This window comes from Saimiri boliviensis, chromosome 8, assembly GCF_048565385.1.
Source record: "Saimiri boliviensis isolate mSaiBol1 chromosome 8, mSaiBol1.pri, whole genome shotgun sequence".
NCBI lineage: Eukaryota > Metazoa > Chordata > Mammalia > Primates > Cebidae > Saimiri > Saimiri boliviensis.
In genome coordinates, this window is record NC_133456.1 from 56,645,492 (window position 1) to 56,666,791 (window position 21,300).

The window sequence follows — 21,300 nt, forward strand, 5'->3', positions numbered from 1 at the left end:
CACACAATTTAGAGGTGGGAGACTAGGAAGAAATGGAGCCAGGGCCAACTCTGAAAGAGCTGGGACTTTGTCCCATAGAGGATGGGAAGCCACAAAGGGACCCTTCATTCATGTCTTCATCAAATACTGATGAAAGTTCTCCACTGGGTGGCTGGTGTGGAGTGGGGAGGGATGAGGGCTACATGAGGGCCACATCTGGATGCCTGGGAGCCGAGGGCCACATCTGGATGCCTGGGAGCCGAGGCCTTGAGGACCCCCAGTAGAGATGAGTTGCATGGCCCAGATTTGGCACTGGACCCAAAGGGCCTGCTAGGGTGCTATCCCTTGCCCCACTCCAAGCAGACTTTTCAGCATAGAGCACACGGCTCAGCTGGCCCTCTCCACAGAATGCACAAACATGTGAGCCTGCCAGGAACCTGGGGCCCCACAACTAGGGGGTCACCCACAACAGCAGTTCTCAACCAGGGATGTGAGTCTGTTCCAAAGAACATACAGTCCAGGCCTCCAGGAGGAAAGCAGCCATGTGTGTGTTTAACCCTGGTTGAGTATGGCTGATACTGAACCAGCCTCTTTCCTTACAGATGAGGGGACAGAAGCCACAAAGAGATGTGTTTTGTGAAAGATCCTATAATGGATCCATAATGTCAAAGAAGGGACCACAAGCCAAATGGTCCAACGCCCATTTCTCTGAGAATACTACTGGTGCTAACAAGGGGGAGAAGGCCCTGTGCACTCCAGGAAGGGATGTTTCCTCCCAGTTTCCAGGGCATTCTCATTCCACCACACCACTGCATTCAAGAGGTAGAATGCACCTTGGGTTATGTCCTGACAAGAGGACAATGAGAGGGCTTCCCCTGCAGCAGAGATAGCAATGCAGATATCCCAGCTGGTGGTGAGCAAAGAATGGAACAATGTTCTCTATTAAAATGCCCACAAAGGGATGGCCCTGTGAGAGACCATCTGGTCCTCACCACTGTGCCAACAACTCATGCCTTTTGGCTTTCTCTTCCTAGAGGTGACCATGAGGCCACCAAGGCAGGGAATGCACATCTCTGCCACATCACTATTTCCTTTGGTGATGTATTGAATCTCTTTTCCAGGGAATGAGGCAAAGTGAAGACAGGCACTGGGCTCTTACTCGGAACCACATAATTGTTATAGCATCACCAAATCAGGGTTCTTGTTAACACACACTAGAGGGTAGGGAGAGGGGCAGCAGGGGCCAGCCTAGCCGTGAGGAAAGCCAGGTGGTGAAAGGGTTTATCACGGCTGTCGGCAAGGCCACAAGGAAGGGGGAGCCCCAGGAAGGGCTGCACATGGCCTCCCCAGGCCCAGCACACAAAGCCCATGCTAGCTTTCTCAACACTCCAGCTCTCGTTCCAATTGAAAACAACCAAGCAATTACAAGGCAGAAAAACTTCACTATGCATGCTGATAACCAGTTTTTTCCTTATAAAAAGTACATTTGATGTGGAGAAAAGTCACATTCTAAAAAGTCCAAGGGGAATTTTTTTTTTCTCATTTCCAAAGTTTCTACTCTTTGCAACTTACCTAAGCATCTAATTCCAACTACAACCTTCACAAAATCCCATTATACAGTTATCCAACTCAATCTTTGCTATATCACAATATAGTTTTTGGGTAAGGTCTTTCAGTTTCCCTATCAATCTATTGACGTTTTTTTTTTTTTTTTTTAAGAACCAGGTCTTACTTTTGAACCTATAAAAAAAAAAAAAAGGTGTTTAAAGGACTTAGAACAAGTCAGTTTTGCCTCTTGTTTTACTACAAAGGGAGTTTTTTCCGCCGTCATAATGTATGTTTCTGACATCTAGGTAGAATGTAAATGACGGATGGGTGGGCTGTCAGCTCAAAGAAATGACGCAAAGATGGGACAAACCCACAGCTGAATTCTGTGATCTCCAAATAAGGTGGGTGGGTTTAATCAGACCAAACACCCTCACCCGTATACCACCAAAGCAATTTCCTAACCACTCTGTGGCTAACTGCACAGTATCTTCAAATTAAATCAATGGTGAAAGAGGTCACTAAAACCTCTACTACGGAACCTCAGAGTCATAAGCACTAAACTGAAGGTCAGCCTAAGTATATATTCCCCCCCACACACACCTGGTGAGAAAGAAAGAAAAAAAGGAGTGGAGAGCAGGGAGGTGGGGAAGCCTGGATACTTTAAGTGACAGTTATGAGACGGAAGGAGAGAAGAGGAGGAACAACGCCTTTCACTTGCAATTACCCAGCTGTGGCTTATTAAAGCTGTTGGCTGCACACTGAAATGACCAGGAGAGCTTTTTTCAAAAACCACCACAATGCCTGAGCCCAACACTCACCCCCTCTGCTCCCCAGCCTGCTAATTCGAGGTTCTGATTTAATTGCCCTGAGATGTAGACATCTAGATTTTTTAAGCTCCCCATGTTATTCTACTATGGGTGAGAGCCACCACTTAAACATTTGCCTAGCACTTTGCTGCTTGCTGCACCGACCCCAGGTAGAGAAACAGATGAGAAGTCAGGAGCGCAAATAAACTCTGCTGCTGTCCTCCACAGCTCCCATAAGAGGAATGAACAGATACACATACGGGGTTTTCTGTAAGCTTCAACTGGTTTACGGGAAAGTGCGCCATGATGGATATCTGCAATTAAGATCCATTTTTATGGGATGTAAATAGACTCCTCTCCAGTCTCTAAAACCAGGCGGCTTCCAGGGTTCAGTGTGGAGAACAGCAATGCCCCTCAAGCACAGCAGCAAAAGCAGGCCTGCCTTGCCCACAGCCCCAGAGGTGCTCAGTACACAGTTGTCAGAGATAGCAAGAGTGTCTAACACTCAGTGCACATTTAACATTTGCCAGATGCTGTACTGAAAACACATACTGTTTAGTTAATCCTAGCCCCCACCTTATCAGCAAATACCATTTTATGAGTGAAAACTGAGGCCTGCGAGAACCTGCCCAGGTGACACAGCAAAGATGATGCAGGCAGGACTCGAACACAAATTCGATCAACACAGAGCCTTCTCTTCACCACTGTGCAAAACTGCTCCCTCTCTATAAAGCCCACATGATCCCCCAATCAGTGTAACGGGAAGAGATCCATTTGTACCTATCTTTGTCCTACAGCTACATGGAGAAGGAGCCCTGCTATTTACAAGCTAATTTCACAGCAGCCCTCACCGAGGAAAACATGTCTCAGAGCCCCCAAAGAGACTCTACGATGGGAAAGCTAGCTGAGCAGAGCCAGTGGCCCCTAAGAGGACAGCCTATGAGTACCTGCGGGGCTGCACCCATCACAGCACACATCTCGTCTCCTGGTTGATGAAGTTAGAAAAAAAAAAACCACAAACTGGCACCTTTATTTCAGCTGTTTGGGTTTGAAAGGCATCCAGGAAGTGAGGAAACTGCAGAGGAATTCGCCTTGAAGCGATGTCTTCAAGGGCAGATAGCCACTATCCGAGAATCTACTGGCACAATCGAACAAGTTTAGGCTCTGCTGAGACCTGACGACAACAATGTTTTTCCTCACAGTACCTTTCACAGATGGCCGGCATAATCAGCTCCGAACCCTGCGTGTGCGTGCGTGCGTGCGTGTGTGTGCGTGTGTGTGTGTGTGTGTGTGTGTATGTCAGAGACAGAGAAAGAGAGAGAGTGGAGGGGAAGGACCTCCTGTTACTTCACATCAGTGAAAGAAAATCATACCAAGAGCTACCCAAAGCAAGTTCACCTGATGCCAGAAAGAGGCTTTTAAAGTCAGAGCATTACAGAGGCACGCAGTACCACTTTGGGAGACGCATGCTCTCTTTGTAGGGTAGGAGCCACACTCCAGAGTAACATCTGAGCTTTTGGGCCACAATACCAAGGATTCTCATACCTAGTACAGTTTGAAATGTCAGTAATTAAAAATGACAAGACCCTTCTAGGCTCCCAGACTACATACTTCCATGTGTACAGTAAGCATAGGCCCCAAAGACGGAGAGAAATAACAGGACCCACCTTTGATGCTTGCTAGCTCTGTGACCTCCAACAAGTTACTCGCCTTCTCTGTGCCTTAGGTGCCTCATCTGTAAATTGTGCTTAATAGATTTTGTTTCTCATAGAACTGCAGAGCTGACACAGTAAGATGGGTCCCGGGAGGCCCACAGAGCAATGCCTGCCAATATCAATGTACCAGATATGCTGACTGTCACTACTTTTTCTTCTCAAAAGGCTGAACAATATAAGATTGCTGATGTTTGACCATTACCAAACAAAGCGAAAACAGCAATTTCATAGGACTCAATATACTGAGTAAACTTCTGTCTTTTAAAACTCTTGCCTTTAAACAAGCAGGGAGAATCCAATATTCCCTCTATATGGCCCAACAATGACAGGCCTTATGAAGGAAAGGCCCGCATAAACACAAACACATTTCTTCCACTTGGGCTATAAAAGCTGAAAATGGCTCCCAGGTGTGAGCAGACACAATAGGCCCTGCCTTCCCTGCAAGGTCACCAAGCAGGTCAAAGTCAAGCCAGCCATTTTCGGATTAGGTGCATATGCACAGGAGGCTTCTCAGTGGTAACTGGATTACAGAAGCCACCTGCAGGAAGTGAGGAGGGGGAGGAGGAGGAGGAAATGGTCCCAGTTGGAATGAGACTGTTGATATGGGCTGAAGCCAACCCCTTTCACACGGGAGATTGTGCAATGACAGAGCAGCTCCGCTTCCCGGCTCCATTTCAAGCAGCCCTGGAGGGTTTTCAGCACTCACTGCTGGAAGGAGCGGCACTTCCCCTCCGAGACCATCCACTGCTTCTCTAACATGCTGGGGGTGGGCAACCCGGCTCCCCACTGGATCTTGGGCTATACTTAAAGCTTACATGGTCATCAGGAAAAGGGAAAGAAAGAGAGAAAGAGGCAGACGGGGAGGGCTGGGTGGTGGAAAAGAAAAAAACCAAACACTCAACAAAAGCTACCGAGTTTCCAAAAGAGGTAGTGATCTCTATGACCAAGCTCCTATTCCACAGGCTCTCCCCTTCCTCAGCTCCCCTAACCCCACAGCTGGTGTTCCCTTCACTTTCTCAGCAAATGAATTGCAGATGTACCTCTCATCTGGCTGGTTCACCACCCCCACTCTCAAAGAAAGGAGAAAAAAGGAAAGAAAAGGGAGAAGGAAAACGACAAGTCATGACTGTGTAATTTGGCAGGCTGGCTGCGGAGGCCACAGAGGCTCCTTTCCCAGCGAAAGTCTCGCTTAGACTGGGGGGCAAGTGGCAGTCTGCACTACGGAATCCCTGGGAAGTTTCCGGGACAGAGAGCTGCTTTCTTTGTAAATTGGGTGTTTAATTTTCTATTTTGAGGCTCCTTGGTAGTATCCAGCATCTGATGAGGCTGCAGTTCTAAGAACCACTGGCCCTACTCTTCCTTCCAACAGCAGCCTGCTGGCTCTTCATAAAAGCCTGCCTGCTGACAAAGAAAAAAGGCGGGGAAGGGTGTGTGTTGGGGGCGGGGAGGGGGGAGGAGGGGTGAGTGAGGGGGTGTGTGTACACAGATTGGCCTAAAAATGGAATTAGCCATGTCCTTTTAGTATTCCTCTGAATGCTTCTCCAAGTACCCAGTGTGCTGGCTGAACATTTAGTGTGTTCCATTTAACGCCTGTAACTTAGACCCCCGTGTAGGGGAAGAGCAAGGAGGTTTGCAGAACAGGGAGCCTCAGCTAAAATATCGCTTCATATGGGAGGCTTCCCTGTCATGTGCCCCATGAGTGACGGGCAGTGAGGTGCCCATCAGACATCCCCAGCCCCTGTATGACAACTGTTGTTCACCCATCTTCCTTTGCAGCTAGACTACCAGTTCCTTGAGGGCAGGAACCCCAGGCCCATAGGACCCAACCTGTTGGCTCACGCTGGGCCTCATGTGGGGCATGTGCTGTCAGACTTCACAGCAGTCTTGCTGCCTTGCAGATGAGCCCATGGTCTCCACCATGAACCAACTGAGGCTTCCTCCACTTTTTCATCTCTTTTGCCCACTGGTGGCCAGGACCACAGTCCCCAGGCTGGGAAAATGATAGGAGAGTAACCCAATCATAAACAATGCAGTGCTAGGAAGAGGCAACGGGGCAGGTGTGGACCCCAGTAGGTGGGGAAAAAATGCCCACCTTTCAGAAACGCGTGTTAACTTCCATCTGGAAAAAGAGGTACCATTCAAGTCTTAGCTGAGGATAAAGGCTGATCAGATATGAGTGACTGATAATCAGAAGAAAGATAAATGTGCTAAAACTGTTTTATTCCTGCTGGGGGATGCCCAGCTGTAAGCAGAGCTGCCAGCACCCACCTGCTGAGAGAATAACAGGGCTCCTGCCACGCTGCGCTGCTCAGGAAGCACTCTCCACTTCTGCAGTAACCAGTGAAGGTCTCCTGGGGAGACCTGAGTGGTCACCAACAGCCAACTGAGCATAAGCAAATGTGTAACAGGCATGGGCCTCAAACCTAAGCCACCCAGCTCTGTTCTGTCCGTGGTACTGGAGCTCACTCTGCTCCCTGCCCCAGAACCTTTTTCAGAAGCCATTACCAGTGCTATAGAGACCCACTGTCCCAAACAGATGCCTGTCACAATGCTGGTGACATTAGGAGTTATCTAAATAATTTACTGTTCTCCGAGGCCTAAACAGCTTGGTCAGAACTGACACATGAGCCTTGGGGCTCCCCGCAACCCTTTATGAGCCCCAGCAGTGCTTCTCAAAGCCAGGTTCCCAGGCCAGCAGCAGCAGCAGCATCACCTGGGAACTCATGAGCAAAGCAGTTCTCTTGTCTTACCCCAGACCTGCTGAGCCAAGCCAGAAATGAGGCTGAGGCCCCAGTCACCTGTGTTTCAGCAAGCCCTAGATGTAGTCTACCAGTGAGGGGAAGCCACCATTCCCCAAGGGAAAGGGCATGAGGTTTTATCCAGAAGAAACAATCGGTTTGCATCAACAAAAATCCGGGCAAACAGGGCAGGAAATGAACACATCTTTGAAAACTCATTAGAGGGACAGAACTTTAGATAGTATTTTTTGTATATATATATATACCTCCCTGTTGTGTTGTTTGTTGACTCTCATCTTCCCCCTTTAGCATCTGAGAACCAAAACAGCTTCAGACTATTCAAGGAACAAAAGGCATTCATTTAAACTCAACCTGGCCTTTTAAAACACAGCTTTGCCCACAGTTTCTTCCTAAAGTAGCTGGAGTCACTCACTCTTCCCCACACTCTTAAAGAGAATGCATTTTATTGCCAGAGCAATAAAATACCCATGGCCCAGGTAAGGTTTACTTTTACACTGACACCCAAATGGACTGACCATCCTTCAACAGTAAGGCTAAATTAGGTTGCTATGTGGGGGATGCTTGTCCAAAGTAGCATGGGGACCTATCTACTTGTTTTCATATTTTCTAACTAACACCTTTGATTAGGTCCGCTCTTAATCTGGTGACTGTTGGAAGGGCCAGCAATTAATTCCTCCAAACGAAGGATGGAGTAATCCTTGGTCTTGGGGAGAATCTTGACACCCAACTCGACTGTACATACACCTATGGTGCCCACAGGTTCAGCTAGGAATAAATGCACAAAGAGCTCCACTATCTGAGATTGCCACTCAACTTTTAAAGACAAAGTCTTATCTCATCCCTCCGAAGATAAACATCACATGCAAAAATGTTTCACATCAATTCTTCACTATGCCAGCAAAGGATGCCCCTTTTCAGGAGATGCAATATGGAGAAAGTTTTAAGGGCAGGTAGTGAAGAGAGGGGCAAGACGTCTCAACCCAGCTCCTTAGATGGAGAATATGTCCCACCATCCCAACGCACACATGCAGTGGGAACGCCAGCCGCTGCCCACTCCTCAGTATCATCTCACCTGTGCTTCAAGCCTGATTATTCACAACCTTAGCTCAGGTCATGAGGCTGAGCCTAATTTTTCAACATTGCATTCCAAGTCCCTTCCCTTGCTTCCAGCTTGGGCCCTCTGAGGGACTCTCATTATTCCCTCCAGCCCTGAGCAGCAGCAGATCACAGCTGCCTCCCTCTAAGGCTCACTCTTTAATTACGCTTTAATGCGAATTGATCTTTGCATTAATGAGCCAGTAAAGAAGATTGATTTCACCCCGCTTTTTTCCAGAGGGTTTGCTAGGTACTCTGAGAGTTAAGTATTGCTATTGATTTTACTTCACCAACAGATCCAGCCAAGAAGAGGGCTCAGGACTTCGCTGCCTCCAATCCCTCCAACCCCTCCCACAGCTTCATCCACTCTTCCCTCACCATCAGGGAAGCGGGCGTGGTCACAGACAGGACACGTCATTTCTTTCCTTCCAGGTTTTATTCTCCAGAAGTTACAATAGAGGGATGCTAAGTATCCTATTCCTTTTATTTAATCACTTTTTCCTTTGTTTTATTTTTGTTTATAGAAAGTGATTTATTTAAACAGAGAGAGAAACAGGAGGAGGAGAAAGAAACAGCTAACTCTCACACTGAGTGAGAGAATCCAGAAAGATGGAATCCAGGAGAGGAAAGCAGCTTCCCCAATGAATGGAAGGAATAGAAAGAGAGATGGAGTTTAGCAGGGGAAGACAGGCTTCCGCAAGAGAGTGTGGAAGGGGACTCCAGAGGGAAAATCCAGGATAGAGAAAAACAGCTTCCAAGAAGAGAGTGTTCGTGGAAGGGGATCCAAACATGGAGTCCCTTAATCACTTTTTCTTCAGCTGAGAGGTCACAGCAAAATATAGTTAAAGCCACCTCAGACATTTTTATTACGTTATTTATACACTAAGTCTTCCAGGTACATCTGTTGTTAACATGAGAGAAAAATACTTCCCTCCAAAAAAAAATTTAGTTTTCAAATAAGTGGTTACCAGGGGCCAGAGTGAGGGGGATACGGGAAGTGACTGTCGAAGAAGGTTTTTTTGGCGGGGCATGATGAAAATGTTCTAGCATTGTGTAGTGGTGATGGTTGCACAACACTGAGAACACACTAAAAGTGGCTTTTAAATGGTGAGTTTGTGGTATGTTCTTTTTTTTTTTTCTGACTCTTTTCGAGAGTACCTAGTAGGTATATATATTTACTGGGTACATGAGATGTTTCGACACAGGCATGCAGTGCATAATAATCACATCATGGAGAATGGGCATCCATGCCCTCAAGCATTTATCCTCTGTGTTACAAACAATGCAATTACACTCTTAATTATTTTTAAATGTACAATTAAGTTATTACTGGCTCTAGTCGCCTTGTTGTGCTATGAAATAGAAGGTCTCCATTCTGTTTTTTTGTGTCCAATGACCATCCTCATACGTCCTCCCCACGTCCCTGGTACATTTATTTTATCTCACTAAAAAAAATAGTTTTCAAAAATAAGTTTTCAAGATTAGAAGTAAAAGGCATTTTAATGTGTTTTCAAATGCAACATAAACCTAAGTAATTTTAATAGCAATATTACAAAGTCACAATTAATTGTGTGCCCCTAAGTTTTGCCTAGGTCTCCCTCCTGGCCAAGGACACAGGGCTCGGGGAGAGCAAATGAGAAGGCACCATAAATGAATGAGGTCTAGAAAAACCAGCTGGAGAAGAAGTTACATGGACAAGGCCAACCCTATGGGTAATATGCTACAGTCTATGCATAGGAGATAAAAGCTAAGACCAACTGTATCACGTGTTTTTACTCCTAGGACTGAAAAATTCAAGCATTTCCACTGTCACCAATCTTCTCCAAGGTACAAGTGCAGCAACACCACAGAAACAGTGGGAATTTTTCCTCAGCAGAAATGTCATTTATGCACCAGACAAAATTACTGTTGCTGTGGGAATTGTAACCTGAGTTTCCTGGATTTCAAATTAAAAAAAGAAAAAAATCTCAAATGTAAATATCTACTGGCAGCTTCTGCCCCCATTTAACAAAACACAAAAGTCTGTTTCTTTTTCTCAGCACTATTTCATGAAATTAGCTCCCTCACCAGAACTCAGTCTCATTAAGTGCTTTCCTTGGGTTTTGGGCTTTCTGTTTATTAAGGACAAATGGCTCTGGCATTATCCTCAGAATACCATGCAAATAAATCTGTCCTTTGACAAATATGTTAATTGAATTAGATTCTTTTAATCAGAAAGTATTAACCAATTGAAATTTTGCTGTATGACTCCAGTTCCCAAAACTCTGGAAGTCTCTTTTGAAGCCCTCATAGAAAAAGCCAGGTGCAGAGCAATGCCTCTTCCCATGAGGCGCTCCCAAGGGTGCCAACCAGCTCAGGGGGGCTCTGATGTCTGGGAAGTCAGCCCGCTTCTGCATAAGCAAACGAAACACACAGAGAAAGGGCCAACTTCCAAAGGCAAAAGTCCCTAATTACAGTTGTCCAAGTTGAAAATTAACAAACCTGCTACTTCTGTGAAACATAGAAAGCAACAATGATGGCTACTGGTCAGGGGTAACTATGTCTTTTGTGACATTACTGCCCCTGCTCTCAACTTTCTGGTCACAAAGCGAATATACAAGCTTCGAGGGTACTTTTATCATCTGCTTCAACTTCCTCATTCAACAAATGAGAGAAAAGCAACGTATCCCAGGTCACAACTACATTAGAGACAGCAGGACACACACCTGGCCCTGACTTTTCTCTGAGGCATCTGCCTATAAACTTGTCCCAAGAAAGTTGTCCCAGCTCTTATTACTCACATGGCCTCTGCATACATTTTCTCTATTCTCTCTGAACACTTTGATTATTTTTCTGATCCTCTGTCTGCCCAGAAAAATGGAGTAAGAATCTGAGGATTAAGAACTGTAAGCATCTAACTATTAACTACCACACTTTCAGACGATGTGTTGAGGCTTCTGCTTCTCCCTGGGACAACCTCTGGACCACAAATGCAGGGGCGCAAAAAGTGCCTCCTAAATATTTATAGAACACGTGATGCCTTTCAGTTCACTAGTTCCGAAAAGTAACAGACACATTAGCAAAACCTGCTGTTCAAAGCCTGGATGACTAGAATCATCATGTGTTTGGGGCTACTAAGTCTTCTGCCTTCATTGGTTAGGATGGGGAAGGTGATTCTTTGGCTGTAAAATGATGCTCATCCGCTGCCTGCTCTGTTGTTTTCTCCCTTGCCCTCTGCACGGTCCACTTAGGAAATACAGAAAGGGCATAAAGGATTATCAATAATCCAGCTGCCCAGATGTCACACTGCTAACCTAACTTTTGCCGGCATTGAATCCAGGCATCCAGTCTAAGAATGGGGAACACAGGCACCTCAGAGAAAACCAAGATAAAGACCCTTCAGTTTCTATCATCTCAGAGAAATCACTGACCAAGTCAGATGGTGCCCAACTTCAGGCCAAAGAGCTGGCTGCCAGTGCTAACCTGCATTTTCCAAACTGAATCCAAACAGGGAGTAAATTTTTTTTTTCTCTTGCTTTAAATATTTCAGTGCTGTCTAATGGAATAGCAGGAACAAGGCCAAACAGCCCCACTTCTCTTGGCACTTGGGCCAAGGAACAGAAATGTATTTTTAGTCAGCACAGCAAGGTGCAATTAGAAGTGCCACAGGACCGTGGGGCAAGCTGGGAGTCCTGCCTGCCTCTGGCACAGCATGGTTGAGAGTCACCTGCCATGCTTCTGCCCTGAGTCCATGGGGTTAGATAAAGGAGTGATGCAAAGGTATTTGTGTCCAGTCTCACTTCCACCTCCCACTTTTGCAACTTAGAAGAGCTCCACAGAGGCTCAGTTTCTTCTCTGATAACACAGAGATATTCTCTTAGGCCCTAGCTTCCTCACCATGTGAGGAACAAGAGAAGTTACATCAGCATTTCTCCAACTTGAACTCGTGGACCAATGGCCAGGGCTCTTGTTAAATGAAGCTTCTGATCCAGTAGGGTTGGAATGAAGCCTGAGGTTCTATATTTCTAACAAGCTTGAAGCGAACTCAATACTGATGGTCCACGACCCGGGCTTTAAGCAGCAAGGAGCTCCCAGCATCTTCAGGAGCTTTGCTTTATGGACACACAACAGGTTATCACAATCCCATTAGCCTCACATAAGATGGACTCATCGATTAAACCAAAAATTAAACACCTTCCAGATGCTGGGCCCACACATCAAGTGGGTACAAACTAAAGTCAGACCTTTGCCTACCCATCAAGGGAACAAAAGGCCTCAAACCTTCCTTCTAGCACTTCATGGGAACAAGGACTGACTCTTAAGTCCCGTGGCTTTAAAAGTGAGCTCTGTCAAGATCTAAGTAGCTACGTGACAACCAGCCACCAGCCGATAATGATAACCACCATTTGTCAAACAGTCACACACGATGCTGGGAGCTTCATATACATTCCACTCCCTGGGCTTCACTCTCCTCATGTATAAATTGGGTCAAAAATGCATTATGTAAATGAGGGAAATGAGGTTCAGAGAGACTGGCCATCTGTCCAGGGCACAGAGACTGAATTGCAATTCTAACCCCACAACGATCTCCTGCAATCCCACAATGCCATGAAAAGAGTTAAGCCCAAGACCGTGTTTCACAGGGACACAGTACCTCCTGAACACAGGGTGTGCTGCCAGCAAAGATCCGAGATCTGTAAGCTATGCCAGCACTCTTATTAATAGCACCTTCCTGCAAAGTTTCTCTGCTCATCCTGCCGAGCCTCAGCATAGAGAAAAGATTCATACAGGTAAGCAAATGAATTATAAAACTAGCAAAATCAAAATAAAATTAAACTATGCAAGCCTAGAGTGGAAACAGGAAATTCAGTGTGAAAAGGGAGGTGCTCTGCTGGGGAAGCTGCCAATAAAATCTGGCAGAGAAAATTGTTGGACTCATGGCTGGTTTATCTGGAAAGTCTTCTGGGTGAGTGTAAAACAAGCAAACTCCTCCACCTGACTGCTGAAGAAACAGAGGTAGGACCAGTGCTCAGTTCTCTAGCAAAGGCCTGTAACAGTACAAATGATAGTATCCCCAATGGGTACCTTCCTTTCTTTTTAGCTAAGGTCCTTAATTTGCTTTTTCATTCCCAATATGCTGTCTATAACAAACAGATTGCATCTTACCTAACATTTGACCATGACAACATTCTTTTATGTTGATTTCAGAGGCCTGGGGGCGCTTTCTTTTTCTTAAAGCCATAAAAGTAAACCAAGTCACATTACCAAATTCACTGGCACAAAGATGAGGTTGCTGTCTTATAATTCACACAACCTCCTTTAACTCCAGTTTTATTCAAAGTTGCAGCTTAACCAACCACAGAAGCAAAAGCTAGTTCCATGTACCTCTGAGCGTTTAAAAAAAAAAAAAAGGGAAAAAAAGACCTATTTCCTTGCAAATTAAAGATAAGGTACAACTTCCAGCTTTTAATTCTGCAAACCCTAAAACAGCATGCAAAGCATTTGTCATGATCATTAGGGCCACGTGAAGAAACGTCTTTCTTCACCAGTGAGCACATGAACTCAAGTTCTTCTGCCACCAAGTATCAGGGCAAGGTGACAAACACCATGGCCCCACCACGCAGCCCAGAGTCCCCCAAATGGCACCACTTACAGAAAGAGAGAGACGACATGCGATGAAGCAGCACCCAGGGATGGCACGGCTGTCAACTCATTATTATTGAGGTACCTGTAACAACAACAAGAAATTAATCACTTAAAGCATTTAAAGTAGTCTGAAATCATACGCATAAAAGAGAAAAAAAAAAAAAACGCTGCTGAGTCCGCCACAGTAAACCTATATTCTAATGTTGGAGAAAAGAGAAAGAATTTAGCAGTATTTAAAGGGAAGGAAGTCACATGAGGTCACAAAAACTAGCCATTGATCACACCCATGGCTAGAAATAAACACCAAGGGGAAGCATCTCACGTCTCCCATCAGCTTCCCATTGAGCTCAGAAATCACGACAAGGAACAGCGAGAACAAGCCAAGATGCAGGTTCAGACAAAAGTGCCCCTAAGACCATCAGTGAGAATACTCCCTGTGGGCTGAAACCTGCCCTTGCCAAGGGCAACATGTGTGGAACAAGAGCCAGAGACTCATGCCCTGGCTCACATGCAGTTCTGAGGGCCTTGGGACATGTGGGGCCAATTATTTCAGTGCTTCATCTGTGAAATAACAAGGGAACTGGACTCAGAGACTCTCTTCTATCTGAGGTTCCAGCTGGACTCTGATGCAGCCTCTGGATGCATCTCCCAGGAAAATGAACATATATGCACACACTTTTGTGCACAGAGACTCTGAAAGTTCTCTACAGACGAGATTTGCTCTCCAAGCTCCCTTCCTGCTCAAATAGTCTAAATTTGTATTTCCACAGTTAATACCTCTTAACGGAAGGGGAAGCCCACGAACCACAGCACAGCTCGCCTGGTCTGCCCCCAGAGGCTGTGCAATCTGGCCTCCTTACATGGACATGTATTTCCAAATCTGGGAAGAGAATCCAAAATCCGACTTGCAAAGTGAGCCTAACAATCCTTAAGAAAACCAAAGCAGGCCGGGCGCGGTGGCTCAAGCCTGTAATCCCAGCACTTTGGGAGGCCGAGGCGGGTGGATCACGAGGTCGAGAGATCGAGACCATCCTGGTCAACATGGTGAAACCCTGTCTCTACTAAAAATACAAAAAATTAGCTGGACATGGTGGCGCGTGCCTGTAATCCCAGCTACTCAGGAGGCTGAGGCAGGAGAATTGCCTGAGCCCAGGAGGCAGAGGTTGCAGTGAGCCGAGATCGCGCCATTGCACTCCAGCCTGGGTAACAAGAGCGAAACTCTGTCTCAAAAAAAAAAAAAAAAAAAAAAGAAAGAAAGAAAACCAAAGCACAGTGTTCAGGCTTTCTGCCAGGTGATGGACTAGAAAGAAACTGTATTTGCAATGCAAAGTCAAGATGATAAAACTGGATTCTCTTATTCTCAGTTTTTTAAGGGAGGTATGTGTAACACAGAGCATCTTGTTTCTGTTTGAAGACAAGGCAACTGAAATGACAGCTGTACTCATACAAGTATACAGCTAGCATGTGCTTGAACAGAATAATCTGGTTGTCTGCCATCTTTTATAGAAATGAACAGAAGGGGAAAAAAAAAAAAAAAAAGGAAAGGCCTTGAATTATCCCATTTGCTTTCTTCAGTGCCAAAGCCAGTTAGGGATGAAGCTTGGCAATTACTGGGCTGTGGGACATAGAATGCCTGTTTCAATAGCTTCATGGCTGAAGCATCTGGCAGAGAGCAGGCAGATCCGTATCATGTGGCAAATCCTTTCTCCACTTAAAGGGCCCTTGTTTGTGTGTTGAAATAGACAATTAATTACTTTAACAGTGTCTTATCTGACTGCTCCTTAAATCAGATTGTTTCTGCTTCACCTTTTATCTCCTCCAACCCTGCTGTGATCCATTTCCAATCCTCACTCAGGGACACTGAAAACTCCCCATTAGTCTTAATCTCAGCTAATAAATTTTCATAGTACCCATCAATGCACCTATTATTACGAGAGACCCCCAGGTTTTATCAGAGCAAGAAAAACTAAGGTCAGGACCTGCTGCCAATCAGGCAGCTTGCCTAAGAACTCCTCATTGCTTAGCGATTTATTCTAAAACACAGAAGGATGGTGGTAACAAAAACAAAAGCAGGTAAATTAATGAAGGCTGACTATCTGCCAGGCACAGGTCTAAGAGCTTTTCAGTATATTAATGCATCTTTACAGCCCTAGGAAGTGGGTCCCAGGAACATTCCCCCAGCGCCAATGAGGAAACTGAAACACAGATGTTAAGTAATTTGACCAAGGTCACCAGCAGTAAGCGGTAGTGGCCCAGGATGGCTAGCCCCAAAGTCTAAGTTCTTCCTCATTACCTTCAATTTCCTTATTACAGCAAAAACTCGACATGCCTCATGCACTTTCACCATCACGACAACTTGGAGTCAGGTACCAGGTAACTACTACCATTCTCTACGCTACAGGTAAGTTCTCCAGGCCAGTTTAAGTCACTAGTCTAGGGTCACACAACTAGAGAGGACACAGTGAAGAGCTGAAAAAAGTATGACTACAAACCAGAGGAGAGCAACAGGCTCAAAGGCCAGCCGGAAAGCTCATAATCCCTTAGGTAACAGTGCGGTTGTTTTTCACCCAGCTTAAGATCTCACTTGATTTTAAATCTGAAACAAAGAGTAAGGACTTCTCTGCAGGGGGCTACGCCAGATGAGCCTGACAAACTGCTCCACACAATTTCACAGAAATAAATGAACAAGGGAAGGGGGCATCTTGGTATTTTTAACATGACAGAACTGCTGCAAGTGGAGCATACAAGTGGTGGACCGATGCTGGAACTTATCTGGGCCTTGTATGTCCAGATGAGCAGCCCCACGCCAAAAGGCTCCGTCAGAAACAGTGGGCTCTGATTGCCAACAGGGCTGCCTGACTTACTGGGAGGTCAGTTGGAGCCCCAAGGAGATGCTCTGCACCGTGAGCTTACTTCCAAGATCATTTCTACTGAAAAAAGAACCGCTGTTCAGAATAAGTCTGTTAGCTCCACCACTGCTGGCTCCCTCTTTGTTCACTCTGTCCCTTGTTGAAACAAGAATACTCTTCTCAGAAGGCAGCAGAGGCCCAGCTCACTCTGAGATGCAATGAACTCCTTGCCAGACTGAAATAGAGACTGGTCAAAAATAGCACAGCTGCAGCTTCGAGGGGAAAGGCACTCAGGAAGTTTAGCAGAGTCTCCATGAATACGGAAATTTTAGGAATTAAAGATTGTGCCTGGTGAAATTTTTTAAAATATCTACAGTTGTACAGTCTTCTATCCCTTACCCCCTATACACCATCCCTCCCCAATTTACTTCCCCTCACCCCCATCTCCCCGTGAAATTTACTTCCATCCAAAGCCCTAAAAATCTCTCCAAAATATCTGGCTTCTATTACTAAACCTTTTCCTGATGATTCAGGATTAAGAAGTGCCTCAGATGCATCAGACCATGAATCATGGCTGGACCCTGGGGCTGGAGAATGTATAAGGTAAAAAGACTGCCTGACCCCAGGAGAGAACCTGGGGGTGGGTCCTTTTCCCAGCTTAATCCATAAGGCCAGCTTGGACCTTCTGGTCCCTCCGCTTTGTTCAGAAAACTTCCATTTAATTGGCTGAAAGGAAGTTTTACATTTTGTAGTCTGCAAAATGTGAAAAAGGATATTTCAGAGTTCTCTATCATCATCATCTTAATCAATCTTAACCAAATTTGGCTTCAACAAACAATGTCAAACCAATGCAGAAATCGTGGTTTTTTTTTGAGATGGAGTCTCGCTCTGTGGTGTCCTAGGCTGGACTGCACTGGCGTGATCTTGTCTCACTGCAACCTCTGCTTCCTGGGATCAAGCGATTCTCCTGCCTTGGCCTCCTGAGTAGCTGGGATTACAGGCACGGGCCATCATGCCCAGCTAATTTTTGTATTTTTAGTAGAAATGGGGTTTCGCCATGTTGGCCAGACTGGTCTTGAACGCCTGACCTCAGGTGATCTGCCTGTCTTGGCCTCTCAAAGTGCTGAGATTACAGGAGTGAGCCACCGTGCCCAGCTTTTTCTTGCTGTATTTACTTACTTATGGAATAGCTGGTATAAGCACAGAATAAAGTTTTCAAACCATTTCAAAAAAAGAATGCAAAGTGAAAAATAAAGCTTCCTTGCAGTTCCATCCTCTGGTCTGCCTCCAAAGAGCAGCTCCTGCTACTAGCTACCAGAGATGTATATGTGTCTTTCTTTTGCACAAATGCATGTGTATTAAACAGACTGTTGAATACTACCATTTCCCTTTAGTAATATACCTGGGAGGTCTCCACTATTCTTTTAACCAGTGGCACAGTAGCCCTCTGCTGGTATGAACAAACCATAATTTGTCTAGCCAATCCACTACTGTAGACATACTGGCTGTTTTTTGATTGCTCCCAAATACAGACAGAGCTGCATTTAATAATAGTCAAAGTTGGACAGGCGTTGAAACTGCAGCTGGTTTTGTTTCTTGAAAGGGTAAATGCCATCAGGTAGGAATACAGGTTTCGGAAGCAGGGCCACTTAATCAGTAAGTGTTATTCTGCTTTAGTTACTAGAGAATAACATATACTAACTAATTGATTTGGTGAGACTTTATGATATGTGGTTTCTACACAAGATGACCGGATAAAATTATTTTAGTATAGGATATAATTTAACAAAATAATCAATAATAAAGGTGAACATTTACTATGTGCCAGACTCTATTCTAAGTTTTCTATGTGCAATATCTCACTGAATGATATGCTAACACTTTGAGGAAAGTACTAAATTATTACCTCTCCTTAAGAAAGGAAACTGAGGCACAGTTACAAAGCAACCCCTGCCCAACTTTGACTACCATTAACTGCAGCTCTGTCTGTATTTGGGAGCAATCAAAAAACAGCCAGTATGTCTACAGTAGTGGATTGGCTAGACAAATTATGGTTTGTTTATACCAGTAGAGGACTACTGAGGCACAGTTACAAAGCAGTCAGGATGGGACTATACAGCTCAGATGTTTAACTCAGATCTCAGTTCAATCAACTCCAATTCTACTCCTTATCAATCCAATGCTAAGTATGTCACTTAGCCTTGCTGTCCCTTACTTTCCACTTCTCAAGAATGTAAATAATACAATTACCAGCTTTGTAGGGGGTTGGGAGGATCCAGCTGAAATAATTAAACCTAAGATCTGAGGATATAGACAGATACACAGGATATGCTTAAGAGGTGGCAGTAGGGCTAGGGGTGGCGATTCACAGCTGTAATCCTAGCACTTTGGGAGGCCAAGGGAGGAGGATCATTTAAGCCCAGTGGTTTGAGACTAGCCTGGGGAACATGACAAAACGCTGTCTCTACAAAAAATACAAAAAATTAGACAGGAGTGGTGGTGCATGCCTGTAGTTCCAGCGACTCGGGAGGCTGAGGTGGTAGGATCGCTTGAGCCTGGGAGTTTAAGGATGCAGTCAGCTATGACCATATCACTGTTCTCCCGCCTGGGCAACAGAGTGAGATCCTGTCTTTACAACACCACCACCACCACAAAAGAGGTGATAGTAATTCACAACCAAAAAGCAGTACCTCAAAATGACAACCCTTATTATTTCACCCTCTCCCTAAACATATTACCATCCCCCATGCCTCCATTCACACATACCCACTGTGGAGAGCAGCAGCCTGACACAGAGTGGGATGAGCCACAAATACCCAATGGCAGGGCACACTTGAGGCTTCCTCACCAAGTCAGTGGCCCTGGCAAGCACGTTGCAGCACCCACAGGAGGCACTTGCAGGCCAGGCGGCAGTAATGTGATCCAAAGCAGTTTCTACAGAGGACTGTATAAATAGCTCCTCTTATTAATAGAGAAGCCTGCTGGCCAAGACCCTGGCTGGAGGCACTCCCTGGTGGGCTTTCCTCAGGGCTGTGGGCAGTGAAGACTGTGTGGCTTGGACACAGCTGCCCAAGTGTCCTCATGCCCTCCAGGGGCCTCGTCTTCTCTCTCCAGCCAGCCTACAATGTCATGTGGTTCTGAGGCCTCCAGAATAAAACCACTGCTAAACCACTGCCTGCTGTTCTGCCAGCCTGTGGCTCCATTCTCACTGAGGGCTCCAGACCGAAGGCTCTGCAGGGTTTAGGAGAGCTGACAGCCCAGGCAATGCTGGAGAGTGGTTAATTTTGAAGCAATAGCATGTCAGCTATGATTGTTTTTTTCCTTTCTTCAATATCCTTCCCTACCTCCCCACCCCTCACAGCTGACTGCCTCTTTCTATCTCCACGACTTATTAGAATTCCCTTAGGGAAAGGTCTGGGTCTTTATCAGTGAGAAGTTCTACAGTTCTAGGCACCAGGGAATTCGTCTCATGCATCCCACAGAACCGGGAGTGACACTAGGGACAAGAGGCCACCACAATGGTAAGACGTTCAACCTGTCAGCCTGCAAAGATTTGTTTCTAAACAATGCACCCAGCTTGGAGGACTGTGCAGTTCCAAAAGTAGCAGGAGAGAAAAGCCATACAAATTCAACGAGCCTCTCCCATGTGCAAGGCCCTGTGTGTCATCTTAATAATCATAACAACATCGAAATGTGTTAAGACATTAATGTTACAGAAGGAAGAAAGGAAACCCTGAGGCACTAAGTAACTTGTGCAGAGTCTCAGGACTCTAGTAAGGGGCAGAACCAGAACTCAAACATAAGTCTGTTTGCTACCAAAATGAGTTTTTCCCACTGTATCATACTGAATCCCTAAGAGATGACTTCTATCTTAACACCCTCGACACTCAGAAGGTATTGTTGCCACAGAGTGTGTGGACCAGGATTATACTGGAGAGCATGGGTCAAGTTCTACCACTCACCAAGGCAATTTCAGCCAAATCCCATGCTTCAGTTCCTTTTCATCTTCAGTTGACTATGAGGGTTAAGGTGAAGGATGTGGAAATTTAAGGTAGTGCAGCTTCAATGTTAGCACCGGTTTTGAGTTCAACTCTCAGCTTTACCAACCATGTGACACTGTGAAGTTTCTCTAACTTTTCTAAGTATCTATTTCCTCTTCTGAAAAACAGATAAATTCCTTTTGTTATTCTTACATTTTCTTCAGAGACCAGGCCTTGCTCTGTTGGCTGGAGCACATGGTGCAAATGTGGCTCACTGAAGCCTCAACCTCCTGGGCTCAAGCAATCTCCCAGCCTCAGCCTCCCAAGAACCTGGACTGCAGGCATGGGCCACCACGTCCGGCTAATTTTTTGTAGAGACAGGGCATCAATTTGTTGCTCAGACTGGTCTCAAATTCCTGGGCTCAAGTGATCCCTCTGCACCCAGCTGGGAACATGCTTACAAAGAAAATGTTTTAATGGGCTGGGTTCAGGGGCTCAAGCCTGTAATCCTAGCACATTGAGAGGCCAAGGTGGAAGGATTACATGAGGCAAGAGTTCAAGACCAGCCTGGCCAACAAGGCGAAATCCCATCTCTACTAAAAATACAAAAATTAGCTGAGCGTGGTAGTGCACATCTGTAATCCCAGCTACCTGAGAGGCCGAGGCATGAGAATCACTTGAATCCAGGAGGTGGAGGTTGCAGTGAGCTGAGATTATGCCACTGCACTGTAGCCTGGGTGACAGAGCAATACCCCAGGAAAGGCTGGCGGGGGGGTGGGGGGGAGAGGAAGGAATGTTTGATATCAGGCTGGGCAAGATGGTTCATGCTTGTAAACCTAGCACTTTGGGAGGCTGAGGCAGGCAGATCACCTGAGGTCAGGAGTTTGAGACCGGCCTGGTCAACATGGTAAAAGCTCATCTCTATTTAAAATATAAAAATTAGT

General features: G+C 45.6%; 1 protein-coding gene across 1 annotated transcript in view; it reads right to left on the minus strand.

Moving 5' to 3' along the window:
* LRIG1 (leucine rich repeats and immunoglobulin like domains 1) overlaps positions 1–21,300 on the minus strand; it is a 123,401-nt gene that overhangs the window by 60,314 nt on the left and 41,787 nt on the right. The window contains exon 3 of the mRNA XM_003940204.4: positions 13,535–13,609. Within this exon, the coding sequence (XP_003940253.3) occupies positions 13,535–13,609 (75 nt within the window). The remainder of the gene's footprint in view (positions 1–13,534; positions 13,610–21,300) is intronic.